Source organism: Haplochromis burtoni, unplaced genomic scaffold (assembly GCF_018398535.1).
Source record: "Haplochromis burtoni strain Fernald_Lab_line unplaced genomic scaffold, NCSU_Asbu1 Contig_118, whole genome shotgun sequence".
Lineage (NCBI taxonomy): Eukaryota > Metazoa > Chordata > Actinopteri > Cichliformes > Cichlidae > Haplochromis > Haplochromis burtoni.
This window is the reverse complement of record NW_024582479.1, coordinates 1,827,868-1,842,389: the sequence shown is the minus strand read 5'-3', so window position 1 is coordinate 1,842,389 and position 14,522 is coordinate 1,827,868. Positions and strand designations below refer to the sequence as shown.

Sequence of the window (14,522 nt, the reverse complement as noted above, 5' to 3'; positions counted from 1 at the left end):
CACACACACACAGGCCTCTTGACTTGTCTGCCAAACCACAAAGGGAATGACACAGAAACTGGACCAACACCAGGTGTCGGGTAGGTAAGCATCATCATTACATCTGTCCTATCATGTCTGTTTATTGACTCTTGCCATTTTACTGATAAGGCCACTAAACAACACTTTTTACATTCCTGTTACATTTAATTTACTTACATTCAAATCAAATTTGCCTCAAATGTATCATTTTTCCCAGCCCTGTATCTGTGGAGTTGGTGCAACAGTAACACAGAGAAATCAATTTAATTTCATTCCGTTTAAATGTCACTGCAACCACTAACACATCTCGTGCGCTCATTAACTTTTTATTCTGGTCTAATAAAAGTGTGCCTCGTTTCATAGTCCTTCAAGACAGCAGATTTAAATTAGGTAAACAAATACAGCTTTAATTTTCGAGAAGTACACAAATATAACCATGACAACAGATATGCATTAAAGTAAATGTTTGGCTGTACGTTTTGCAATAGAGTTGTGGGTCCCTTAGAGGTGGTTTTCTTTTCATGTGAAATTCCAATTCTAATGAAACTGTCTTTGGCGCCCCCTACAGTCTATAACACACAGTGACAGACTTTAGTATTATGTGAATCCACTTTGCCCTGAATCGCACAAGTAATGAAGAAAACAGATGGATGGATGGAAGAATACACAAACTTTCACATGACAGTTTGTCACAGCTGAGACAAAACAAAGACTTGACTATAAGGTCATGGCGTCATGACTCCCAGAGTAGTTGCTTCTAAGGGTTTATTAAGCTCAGAGTCTACTGACTTGAATCATAAATGCTGGTGAACTTATGCTGCAGCGGTCTTCACTGATGATTTAACTGTGACATTTTTATATTGATGTAGCATCTGTCCAAGTCTGTCTTGGCTCTTCAAAGTAAATTGTTTCATATGTACCGACGTAGATCTGAACAGACAGCTTTTGCTGCTTAAAGGTATCCTGGAGCCCAACCATCTCTGAGCACATACTGTGGAAATATAAAAACAGGTCAATACTCTAAAAATAAAGTGGTAAATAAAAGGCGATGAAAGAATAAAAAATTTGTCTGGACACAGGTTATGTTTGCTTAGGTTTGGCGTGAAGCTACTACTTTTATTCATCTTCAAGTGGACATATAGTGACATCATTTTAACAATGACAAAAAAAATAATAAAACACATTAGAATTCAAATGTACCAAATTCTTTTTCAATGAATGCCACCTTTTAGGTGGTGCATACTGATTTATTCAAATTCAGACGTTAAATTCACTTCACATTTCTATCCATTTGTTAATTTCACTCTCCATTCATGAATTATCAGCTATTGTTTCTTATCCATCCTGTAGAAGGATCATTAATGTAATCAGTGAACAAAAATGGCTTTCATAGAAAATCCCACAACAAATGTTACACAAATTATTCAGATTCTTTACAATTAAAAAAAGGGGTCCTTAAAAAAGTGATCTCTGGTATGGGTCCTCACAAATGCAGCAAAGGATGGATCCATGTGCGGCAGGATGAAGGTGTGCAACTGTGCAGTGTTTGGCTTTAATTTCACCCTGATGACAAACAAGACTTCAATAATTCAGCTCTCGGCCTCCCTTATGTTGTGACAAATAGAGGCCACATCAATACAGCAAAGTGCCAAACCTGATGACAGCCCAATCTAAAACACTGTCGTCTTGACCCTTTTCTTAGCCACCCTCACTTTATTTTATGATTATTGTATTCTGCAGCATTTCTGTTTTTATTAGATAGTATACAGTGATAAGTGACAGGCTGGGTGTTTGACAATGAAAGTGGAGTCCATCACACAAAGGAGGAAGGAAGCACGAGACAAGGTTTCACGCCCACAGAACATAAAGAGAGAGCTTAAATTTAGCATAAGATATACTGCTATTGGTATGCTACATCTTGCCTTTCCAGCCTCTGGAGACAACACAAGGACAACAAATACACGACGTTTGGAAATATAGAACAAGCATAATGAAAAAAAGGGCAACATAACAAGTGGTTGCAGTGCTTTAAAAGTAGAAAATCTGTAGCATTTTCATGGTAAGCTATTCCATAATTCGCTTCAATCTACTGACAGAAGAGTTTCTCCAAATGTGATGTGACAATATGACACATCACATAGTGCCCTGTGTGGTGCCACAAAGTCAGACTACAGATACATTTTACTGGTGCATTTCTACAGATTTATGGACTTCTTTTTATAATGACACTGTTGTGAAGCTACCTGTATTCAGTAAAAGCTCTGGACACAGAATACTTAGCAATAAGCATCCACACGAAATCGGATAGCAAGATCAACCAGAGCAGGGGTGTCAAACATTATGCCAGGGGGCAGAATTGGCCCAGCAATGGCTCCAATCCAGTCCACTGGATGGATTTTTAACTATATTTCCCCACATTTTGCACCTACCTTCCCCCATGACCATCCATGCTACACCAAATTAATAAAGCAAATAGAATAAACCTGGTTTTGGGTTTTTTCACTACCTTCTATAGAAGCTAATGTTTTTGACAGTAGGCTCACAGTGGCTCTCTGAATTACCCAAAAACTTTCTGTTTTGACAGAACTTTCTCTGCAGTTTCACAAATTTATTTCTTACAGTTTAAATCCAAAGAGTCATACTGACAGATTTCACTTCTTTTTCTTCTTTTTCTGAAGTTTGAAAACAATCCATAAGAAATTGTGTGTAATATAAAGTTTTTATTGATTGATTGACTGATTGATTGAGTGTGATCTTGACCTAATTTTTACCAAAATTAAATCAGTTTCAGCTGTTATTGGTATCTACAATTCTAAAAATGAGTATTATGTGGTTTAACGCGATCCTAATAAAGGACTGAAAATACAGTACTTATTACACCACATATCTAAATAACATCTAACAAAAAGGAAAGGACTTCAGCCTAGATGACTGCTCTTCTATTTTCAGACTTTCTGTCTCACTGCAGCCTGTGTGTGTGTGTGTGTGTGTGTGTGTGTGCGTGCGCGTGCGCGCGCACGTATATGCTTCTGTGTGTGTGACAGTGCGGCCTTGCCTCAAAGTGACTGATATTTGTCACTGTATGAGGAAGCAGAGAGCTGAATTATTGAAGGCTTGTTTTTCATCAAGTTGAAATTAAAGCTACACATGCAGAGGGTTCAACACACACACGCACACAGTCAAACACAACCGCACAGTCAATCACTTCGGCAAATTACTTCTGCTGAAAACCAGCCTAGAACACAAAGTTCAAAATGAAACTCGCGATTACTTCAGGGTGCGCGTGTGCGCGTTTACCGCACTATGTCACATTTCTCACTTTACTTCATCTACCTCCACACTGGGTTGCAGAGCAGTGATCAGCAGTCATTTGCTGCAGTTTGTAGGCTGCTGAAGGAAGCGCTGTACATGCTTGAAACACACGTTTTAAGTTACAAGAAGGATTATATGAGATATGAAGTGTACGTCTGATGGGATGCAACAAACCATTAAGCTGGTAATTGCACAACAATCCCGTGTTTTTTATGAGCCACTCTGAGTCATCGGTTGTCTTAATGACTCCTAGGAATTTGTGATGAGGAATTTATAAGATACAAGCAAAGTGTGTTTTACAGTTGGCTTGTGTTGCCATTCGGGTGACAATTAAGGATAGGGGAGGAGCTCTGTCTAAGTACTTCTGTATAATTTAGCATCAGAATTTCCTTTGCTGATGAGTTCAAAATTGCTCCAGGGGTCGACTTCTTTGACAAAATATTTTGTCTGAGACAGACTCCCCTATCACAACCCTGAACAGTTAAAACATCCATTTATTTTCTTAAGTGTGAAATATCTTCAGTGGAACTTTGGGTGAAAAACAGAAGAAAAAAATAGACCACAAACCTTTGCTTCTCCTTTATCTCAGAATGATAAACACATTAAAAAGGTGTTAGCATTATATCTGGTTCAGGCCACTAATGTTATCTTTAATAAAAGGACTGTTTGGGTGTTTCGCATGCAGTGCGGTTTCATTCTGCTCTGTGCCTTCACTGTTCACGGTTTCTAATACTGGTGTGGTTTAATGCTGACAGGAAGATGAAACGCATCTTTTTTAGAAGCTGCACACAACGACTCAACAGGAACTGAAAGAGCACAAAAGCTTGTCTCTCATTCTAAATTCCATTTAGAGTAGCACACTTGACACTATAGTCTCCATGATTCATTTATGTTAATAAAGAAGCATCTTTATTGAAATTTGACACAATAAATCACATTACTAATAAAGATGTTATCTTATTTTTTATAAGTTCGTACACATAAAGAAATATAAATAATACGTGAAATCAAATTGTAAATTTCACATTTAGGGATTTGTTTTCTTTATTATTTGATTAAATAATAATAATAAAACATATAAACTACTATATAGAAAACCAGAAAAAAATTAGCTTTAAAAAAAAATAAAGGGACTGTATTTATTTTTTTGAACATTTATCACTTCCAGTAAAAGCACGTCCGTGTTAGGTAATTAAAACAAGGCCTGGTCGTGGTTAAGTAAAACCAACATCTATTCCTAGCATGAGACAAGTATGGTACAAACCATACAACCATACACCTGCGCTGACCCTGCCCTACTTTTTGAGTCGACTTTGTGGCTCCAGCAATGCCACCTGACTTCCAACTCTGCTCTTGTCATAACTGCTAGGGCTCACACAACGACACGAGACAAAGCGTTTAATACAAATCTTAATTTTATTCTTTCCTTAAAAGTCAAACCTTTAAAAGATCTTCCTCATGCAGAAGTGTCACCACAAGAGATTTGAAATGACTCATCAAACGTTTACAGCTGCAGCAGGAAGATCAAAGGACTTATTCTGATAATCAGAGATATTGAAAAGCGATAGCGATTATTACCTCTGAATGAGTTTACAACCAGCTTTTTATTTGAATGAGGCAAAATGCCACCAATCAGCACATCTGCGTTGAACACTTTGCACCCCTCCTAGTTTCCACTGGCACACTTTCTAATCTGTCAACACCTTTTCATTCCGGCCAAAAGCCACCCTCGCACGTTTCGCATATTCATCTCTTTATCTTACCCCGTTAAGGCTTGCCATCTCATCTTGGCTTTTCATTTCCTTTAACCACCGGTGCTCTCAGCCTTACACAGGAAGTGTCAGGTCTGCCCTGCCCTGTCACTCTTCTCAGTCTCCGGCTGCTTGTCACATAAACAAAGTGTTTGCAGTATCACCCGCAGAGAGGAACTGCGGTTCATATCGAGGTTCTTCTCTTCGACAAGAAGTTATCCTCCCTGCCTGGTTCTCCTCAGCTTTTTACAGAAACCTTTCTCAGATGATCCATTTGTGAGCAGATTGAAACTGAGCTACAACATGAGCCTACGGAAACTAAGTGAGTAGCATGTGTGTTTGTTTGACTCTATTTGGAAGGTGGTTAAACTGTATAGTAAGCAGTTCAGTTCAGATCTGAAGATCAAACATTGTTCTGGTGATAATGTGACAATAGTGACATGTAAAAAAAATCAGCACCACAACAAATAAAGTCTACTTCAAATATTTTTTGTCTGCTTTTGTTAAAGCAGTCAGGTAAGATAAATACCTTATTTACTTTATTTTAATACTGTATGCATACATGTTCTTATATTAAAATGCATGTCATTTTAAACGCAGTCCTTTTATATCTCTGCTTCTCGGAAAGATTAAAAAAAAAGCGTGTGGGCATTTCTGCACAAAGGCAAATTTGTGGCAGCAAAATGCAAAGAAGAGGGTAAAAGTCCCCTCAGTGCCTCTTGAAATTGGCACATATTCAGCCAAGCAGAAACAAAAGCACAGCTATATAAATAGCATTCAGTTCAAAGCTGCAGATAAATGCAAAAAAAGCAGAACAAGCGGGAAAAGAATACAATATATTTTTATCAACTTACAATATTGCTGTGACTAGATATGTCACTAGAATTGTACCCTTGGGTAGTAATTTGTATGTTTTGACAAGATTTACAAAGGCTACTCTTCTTTTCTTCTTTTCCATTTTAAGAAGCTTCAGCAATTTGAGCGTCAGATTTTTTATAGCGGTGTTGTCTAATTAAACTACTTAACACTACAAAAACAACTTACTTAAATGAGCGAAAAGAATAAATATGAATCAAAGGTTTTAGATGCACTGCAATCTAAATCTGCTTACTGTCTTTCTTCCTAGTCTTGTGGGTGCTACTGTGAAAGGTCACCCCAGCATACTTGTTTCACTCTGTCCCTAGCATCTTCTTCTGTCACACCAACCCTCTGCACGTCCTCCTTCACTGCATCCATAAACCTGCTCAGTGGTCTTCCTCTTTTCTTCCTGCCTGGCAACTCCATATCCCACATCCTTTGTCCAATACATTCGCAATCCCTCCTCAGCACATGTCCAACCTCGCTTCTCTAACTTTATCTCCCAACTGCCCAACCTGAGCTGTCCCTCTGATTTTACTCTTTTATAATCCTGTCCCACCTGGCCACTCCAAGTATCCACTTCCAGCTCCGCCTGTTTTTGTTTGATTAGTACCGTCGTCTCCAAACAATACATGATAGCAGATCTCACTACCATCTTGTAAAACTTTCTTTTCCCTCTTGATGTCACTCTTCTCTCACAAATCTCCTCTGAGACTTGTTTCCACCCACTCCACCCAGCCTGCGCTCTCTTCTTTTGACCTCTCTTGTGCACTGTCATTTGCTTTGGATGGTTGCCACCTCCTTGCAGCTTCACCTTTCCACCTGCCTGACTTTCATTTCTCTTCTCTTCAGCGCATACCTCCACCTGTCCAGGGTCTCTTCCACCTCCTCCCAACTGTCACCACAGATCACAGTACCACAAACATCGTAGTCCACGGAGATTCCTGCTTGACATCACCACTGCCAGTCTCATTACTGTCCTATAATTCTGAAATTCGCACACCCGCCTTGTCCTCAGTAATGATCTTTATATCTCTTTTGCAACTATAAAGAGCTTTCATTGTTTTAAACAGTTGCATCTCACCATAAATGCTTGTTAACATAGACTGAGATACAAGCATTTTTCCACGGTGTATTTAAAGTAAGAGCAGAAAAAAAGGAGACTAGATGAAAAAAGAAGCGACCAAGATCACAACCTGAACACTCGCTCTTCTTTAATTGTTTTTCTCTCAAGGTTTCAAATGGTTTGGCAGCCTAACCAACCTCAGTTTTCGCCGCTCCACTGAGAAATCACCTTCCAAGTCCTCTAAATCAAAGTCTGGAGCAGGAGCAGATGACACTGATGGTTGCACAGTCCTAACTCCGGTTGCTGAGGCGACTGTGGATGACCTAGGGGCCATGCGTCCCCGCACTGCCAGCTATGTCCGCTCCAGTGAGAGCTATACACACGTGGGCACGCTACCACGTCTTCTGACGAGGAAGAAGGACAAGAGCGCCAAAGGTAAATGCAGCAGAAGTTACCATCATCTCTCCAGGCTGGCTGAACTTTTGGGCTTATATGGGGAAATATTTAACATGCTAAATAACATGCTTTCTCTCTCACACTCATGTACCCAGGATGCCCGAGCAGCAGTAAGAAGGCTAAAGACAAGATCAACAGAAGTCAAAGCCAGCGACCTGCAGGGGACCAGAGCTCACTGAGACTCAAAGATGCCAAAGAGGCTGAGGATGCAATTAACACTGATACTCGGCCCTATGCACTGCTTGAACCTGATAGTGAAAGTAAAAAACCCGAAACCTCAAACGTCGCCTCTGGGCCTACATCTTCAAGTGTAGATCTGCCGCCATCTGATGGCTGCGGCGCAGAACTTCAGCCAAAGATTTGCGACAAGCAAGGCGTCACCGAGGCAGGTGCAGACTCGAACCCCGAGAAAGAGAACTCGTCACCTCCCCTTATCAAAGAGAATGATGAGGCGCATGCAGGTCATGGTTTAGAGCCAAAAGAGGAGTCCAGAGAGGCGACAGACGGGGCAGAAACAAAAAACCAGGAGTCTGACAGCATCTACAGGTGATCTTTTTTTTATATCTTTCATTTTTAAAACCACAGTGTTTGTAGCTATTTGTTCACCTGCTACATGTACTAGGTCTACCCAATTTATTCTCTGTTTTATAAACTAATCATACCACAGCCTTGCGTATGGTCATGTTCCAGCACAGAAAAACTGAACAAATGATGGAGGAAGGGAGCCTTAATTAAGGCCGAGCACCTCTAGTCTGGTTGTGTTCTTTGAGTAAGCCAGAGGGCGCAGATCTGCGGGTTAAACTGCAAATTCGCTTTGTGCAGACTTTGCTGTAGACAGGACTTATCCGAAGCGATGCACGTGAAGTGGGAATATAACAGGATTCATTAAATTCTTTTGTGGGTAACATCGATTCTTTTTTATCGATTGAATTCTGCTGGGAAACTCCTAGTTTTATGATTTTTTTTCTCGCATTGATTTATTCTTACGCACAAGAACCCAAGTGAAATAAGCTTTTTGTGGGCTTATTGCATGCGTTTCATAATTTATCAACAAAGCCAAAAGTTGAAGAAGAGTTTGGGGAAATGTACTAAGACTTCAACCGATCTCATGTTCTCGTAACTTTCCCATGGCATGTCAGTGCGTGTCTCGTGTTAGAGTGGGATTTGCACTGCGTGTGTATGTGAGCGCGTACTTGTTGGCTGTGGTTATGCTGGCACGCGGGGGCTCGTGTGTGTGTGTGTGAGCGTGCACTATCAACCCATTAGTTCTACCCGAGGGACCGTGGGAAATGGAGCTCTATATAGTGTACTCCAACTTCAGTATAGGCACATCAAAGAGTTCTCCCTCCTGTGTCAGTTCAACCCTAAATCACAGGTCTTTCCATCGCTCAGCCTGACCGTCCATTTCCCTTCCACGGCCTGTCCACAGTGCAGCTCTTTACTCGTATTTCCCAGCTTTACTGGAAAACCTTTTTCAGTTGATTCTCAGTGTTGGTAGTGTGTGGTACTTTGGGATTCTGCTAAGAATGAAATGTTGTCATCTTGTTTCTGGGCAGCTGGCAGATACAGGTCCTCTGTGTCATTGTCTCTCAAGCAACAAAACATGGACATTCAGCATCTACTCATGTTGTCACTCATGCTGTTATGGCTGCATCTAAAACAAGTACAGGATAACCTCATTTCCAAATAAGTCGAGACTGTTTAAATTGCAAATGAAATGATAATGCAGTGCCTTAAAATCGGATCATGTTTAGCATGTTTCAGAACTGACGAGACAAATTTCTGCAGCTTTAAAAGAGAACTGTTTCCTATTCTCACTTGAGAAAAGGTTTCAGCTGCTCAGCAGTTTGGGGCCACATTTGCTGCACTTTGTTTGGTATACATGCCAAACGTCTTCACTGGGTGATGGGTGACTTTAGCACATGGATTACTTTATTGCTTAGCCATGCTGTTTGAATAGATGTGGAATATGCCTTGACACTGTGTAGCTGAAATAAGCAAGACAGTCTCTGAAAAGATGACAGCATGTGTTATATCATCAACAGTGCAATTCATCAAATCACAGCTGTGCAAGTTAGCCATGTCAAGTATGCTAATACATCCTCGTAACAGCACAGATGCTGGCTTTCCAATGTCATTTTCTTTAGTTGTGGACTGTTGGTCAGACAGTTGGATTGTGTTGCATGACAGCAGATGTTTTTTCTTATCTTTCTGAGATTTTATGAACTACGCAATGAAATCATCAGCAAGACATTTTTTTCAGCGTGTCTAGTGTTTATCAAGTGAGAAGTCAGTTTAATAGAGTACATAACCCACTGTCCTCATCCTTGAGTAAGTTGAGGGCAACTTGAGGTAGCAGCAGGAGAACTGTGAAACTGAGTTTTAATGAAGTATATTATCCAGTAGATGAGGTACAATGTTGCAGGCAGATTATCTCTAATGAATTCAAAAATTCCAGGAAAGCTTTCTTTTTAGTCTTCTATGCACTTTATTATCAGTTTCAGGGCACTGAGTGGGACCTTAAGTTGCATCCTCCTTTATAAACTTTTCAGGCTTTTCCACTAGACGTGACATGAGAAACACGCACATACACAGCTGTGGGATTTTTTTGAAAGTGTTGGAAAAGAGCATATACATATTTAAAACAGACTACTGCTTCTGAATTTTATGTAAATCCGGGGTAATATTTGTTCTCGCTAGTGTTATCAGATGCATAGTTATGCATTAAAATATTCTATACTTATACAATATTAAAAAAGAAAATCAGGGTTAAAAGCATAGAAGCAACTGTGGCTGTGGCACTGTGGCGCTCCTCTACTGTGGGACCTATTAACATTCCCAAGCCTACTACCATGATAGGGGCCTTTGATCTGACCTCTCTGTAGTCATGTATAACACAGCTTTGCTCTGGGCCCTGTGAGACCCTTCATGCAAGTGGGAGCTGTGCTGAGTGATCTTAAAACTTGTCTGGGAGTGTAATTGCCCCTTTTGCTTGCCACTGCAACGTATCTGCACACTAGTGCCCACACTGAGGCTCCCAGGACTGCAGCACAGTGAGTTTTGACACATGATAGGGATCCATCATGAGTGTTAAAGCGTGAGTTATGGTGCCTCTGAGATTTAAGAGGCCAACTCCATATTTAGCAACCTTAGATGCTCAGTGGGATTTGTTATCTCTCTATTTTCCTTGAAGCTGCGCTGCAATAGTGTTTTACTCACTGGAGAGTGTGCTGCTGTTGTGGGAATACAGGCAGACCTTTTGTGTGTTAACATGTGCTGCACCTGTTAGAAGAGCAGATCAAACACAAAGGCACGATTGTGTGTATCAAAGGTTTATAGGCTTTCCCCCCCTGTTATTACAATCCTGAGCATTTTATGTCTTTAATCTTTCTTTTCTCCTCTTGTCCTTCTTCATTATTCTCTTTTCAGCCACATGAAGCCAGCAGAGGACCAATCAGAATATGTTCAGGTGGGTCTGCATCTGTTTTTTTAATCTTCTTTTATGATTATGCAGTTTATTCTTCTGCTCTGTGTCTGGGCGTATTTTAAAATTGCCCTAAGGAAGCATTTCAAAAATCTCTATCTTTGACACACGGACAAAAAGCCCCAATAATTTTTCACTCTTTACCTTTCCATTATCATTATATTTTTTTTAATATACTCTTCTGTCACAAACACACATTTAGGACCTTACACTTGAGCAGATATTAGTTGCAGTTTTCACCATGAATGTGCAGTTGAATTTCCTCCTGAACTGCATGATTATTAAGATGATTAAATTTGATATTTTTTTCATGTGAGTGCTCAGATGTAATTGTGGCAGATTATTAGCCCCTCAGTTTTCAACAGCTATGCTCATTTGAGCAGGCTTACTCTGCATTTAGCCTAATTCAGCCTGCCATTTAGCTAATTGAATTTGGAGTGAGGAAGTCTGCGCCTTAGAGCCGGCACTGTGTGCTGCAGCCAGTAGGTGGGGCCATCCACTTTGGGTGTGAGCTCCTCAAAGAGCAGAGATCGTGAGAAGCTTTTTCCACGACCTTGGAGAACATGGTACAGATTCATGCATTTTCTTTTTAAAACATAGCATGAGATCAGCTGAGATCAAAGTGGAAGTGAGAATAAGAAGGTAGGGTTGAAAAGGGAGGTAGAAGGAAGAAAAATAGAAAGAGAGAGTAAAATAAGCTGCTGGGCTCTTGGGATCTGTTTTTTTATTGATTGTACATCAGAGCCAGGCAGTAAAAGTATTCTCCTATGACCTTGACCCGTGTTCCTCTGTAAAACAAATATGTTCAGATTTCACAGGCCTGACAAATTACCTACAGTTAGAAATGACCTTTTTTTGTAAAATGTTGAAAACCAAACATTTGTGTGTGTGTATATGTATATGTAATATGTATTATATGTATAGTATATGTAATATATATATATATATTATAGTATATATATATCTATATATATATTATACTATATATACTATCTATATACTATATATATATACATACATATATATATATATATATATAATATATATATATATATATATATATATATATATATATATATATATATATAATATATATATGTGTGTGTGTGTGTGTGTGTGTGTGTGTGTTGAGTGTGTATTGTGTGCATATGTCAGTATCTTAAACTTAACTAAAACAAACTTAGATCATTAAAAAAAAAACATTAAGCTTAGCAGTACAACTATTGTAAAAATGTGATCACTTCATTTGTAATTCAGTTTAAATTGTATTTATAGAATTCCAAATCACAACAAAAGTCACCTCAAGGCACCTTACATTTTAAAGTAGATCCTACAATAATACATTTAGAGAAAAACCCAACAATCAGAATCAGAAAGACTTCATTTATCCCCAAGGGGCAACTAACATACAACAGAAGAGCATAACGTTGAAGATAAGAACAATAAGAACAGGATCGTATGACCCACTATTAGAAATCACTTTTGTGACATTGGGAAGGAAAAACCGCCTTTTAACGGGAAGCAGAACCAGGCTCAAAACCCAAACAAAGCATTGTTCTATTTATGGCTACTGGCCTGTCTTTTAGTTGTTGTGACAAAACTATTTTAGTTACTGAGTTTTTCAACTCACAAAACATTTCTTCAACCTTATACTTTATTATACTTTTAATTCTGCATTCTTTCATTGTGATTCTTCATGTTATTGTCCAGTACCGTGCCGAAAAATGACCATGAATGTTATGTATTGATGGTGACAGACACTTTAAACAAGTATCCACTGACAGCTTTAACAGACCCACAATGGTCTGCTAAAAGCAAAATCCAAACTACATCTAATCAACTCAAAATTGAAAAGAAAATATTTTCACAGGCGGGCACAAATATAATTTCATGGTCACTGGCTTTCTGAAATAGAGCCTCCATTCTTTTTCTAGAAGGTTAGATTAGATGAAGCCCTCACATTTTTATAAATTATATGTTAGAGCTCCAGTTTAATTTCAGGCCACATGTCCTGCATCCACTATGAAACACTGTGCATTACAGCTAGAGAAGTGTGCCTTGAAATAAGCCATGGCTTCACTGCATAAACTCTACAATTACCGCCTAGAAAATGTTGCTGTTTATGATGTGGTCATATAAAACACAGGGTGCCTCATGACTGTGTTATTCACACTGACACCAAGTTTGTAAAAAGTCTGATATATGATCAACTCGTGCCAGTTTTCCCAATTTAAAACCCTTGCAATGCTTTATAACCCAAGTTTGTTTCTTTCTCCCCACCACCATCACCCACTGTCCCACCCAGTCCTTGAAAGCTGCCAGCAATCCCTCCATCTCCTTCCATTTCTCTGAAACATTTATGACAGCTGATGTTTAAATCAGGAGTTGGCCTCACTGTTCCGTGTTATAATGTGAGAGACGGAGCCAATGACTATCTCTGAGGGGGGTGTGGGAGGTGTTTTCACATGTGCCTGCTCACACACGTTTACATTCATTTGCACACAGACACATGCAAACACAGGATCGCACATAAAGTGAAAATGAGACAAATTGTAGCAGAGAAAGGCATACAAACCAATCTGATGTGAGAAAGAAAATAAGCAATCAGTGAGAAAACCCCAAAAGCATTCAAGACAAGCACTTCATCTTTTCAGTTTTATCATAAAATATCCATAATACCCAATATCATCTATTTTTCATGGCGACACATGGTTGGTCAAGCAGTACATAGACTGATTTTGGTTTTGGACTTTTAATGAGAGAAGTAATAAGTGTCTTCAAATGGTTTATAGTTGGTCAGTAAATAGACCAGACAACACTGTTTTATTAAGAAAAAATCAAAAACGTTTAGCTTCAGTGTGAGTTTGTTTTTGTGCCCATTAAGTGAACGTGTGGTTACTGTCTTTATGATTGTGTGTTTATTTTTGCCTGTGACCCAGCCTGTGCTTTGTCTCCTCTCCTGTTTTGTGGTTTGGTTGTACTTTGACAAAAGAGGCAGAGGTGAGCTGGTTCATATGAGGTTTATTAACATATGTTTGCAACAGGACTCTTAAAATGAATCTGTGTGTGCACGTGCGAAGGGGCTCAGCTGTGTGTATGCGCCTTACTACATGTTTGATTATGCGAATGGTTTAAATTTCTAAAGTCTGTGTGAGTCTTTGTGCTGTCTGATTAAATTAAGGCAGTGCCCTGTGGGGGCATGGACGAGTGTGCCCGTGTGTGTGTATGTGTGACTATTACAGTAGATTGAATTAATGTGGCGCCTCTGCAAATGGGAGTGGGTGAAAACCATCAGGGCTGGTAACACACCCCTGAAAAGTGTTCGTTTACTATCCCTTTTTTATAACAGACAGAATACACTCGTGCAGAAAGCTTCACTTTCTGTAATGAAAAAGCAACTCTGAGTCTTTTGTGATTGCAAGAGTTCAGATATGCATTATGTAAGCCAGCCTGTTTAAAGTGGAACTATTGTGCTTTTCAATATTTGTCATGTATATACACGGTTACAATGGTAAAGGCTGACCTTAAATTTTTTTTGCTATTTATATTATTTCAAGAATACAAAACATGAGCT

At 39.3% G+C, this 14,522-nt stretch overlaps 1 protein-coding gene across 2 annotated transcripts in view; it reads left to right on the top strand.

Annotated features, from left to right (window-relative positions):
- The first annotated feature begins 5,188 nt into the window (after window positions 1-5,188).
- sh2d3ca (SH2 domain containing 3Ca) overlaps window positions 5,189-14,522 on the top strand; it is a 54,339-nt gene continuing 45,005 nt past the window's right edge. The window contains exons 1-4 of one of the 2 annotated variants that reach the window (XM_005938788.3): window positions 5,189-5,406; window positions 7,177-7,443; window positions 7,560-8,010; window positions 10,894-10,933. In XM_005938788.3, the coding sequence (XP_005938850.1) occupies window positions 5,388-5,406; window positions 7,177-7,443; window positions 7,560-8,010; window positions 10,894-10,933 (777 nt within the window). In that variant the 5' untranslated portion in view covers window positions 5,189-5,387. The remainder of the gene's footprint in view (window positions 5,407-7,176; window positions 7,444-7,559; window positions 8,011-10,893; window positions 10,934-14,522) is intronic. The other variant, XM_005938789.3, reaches the window with a different exon arrangement.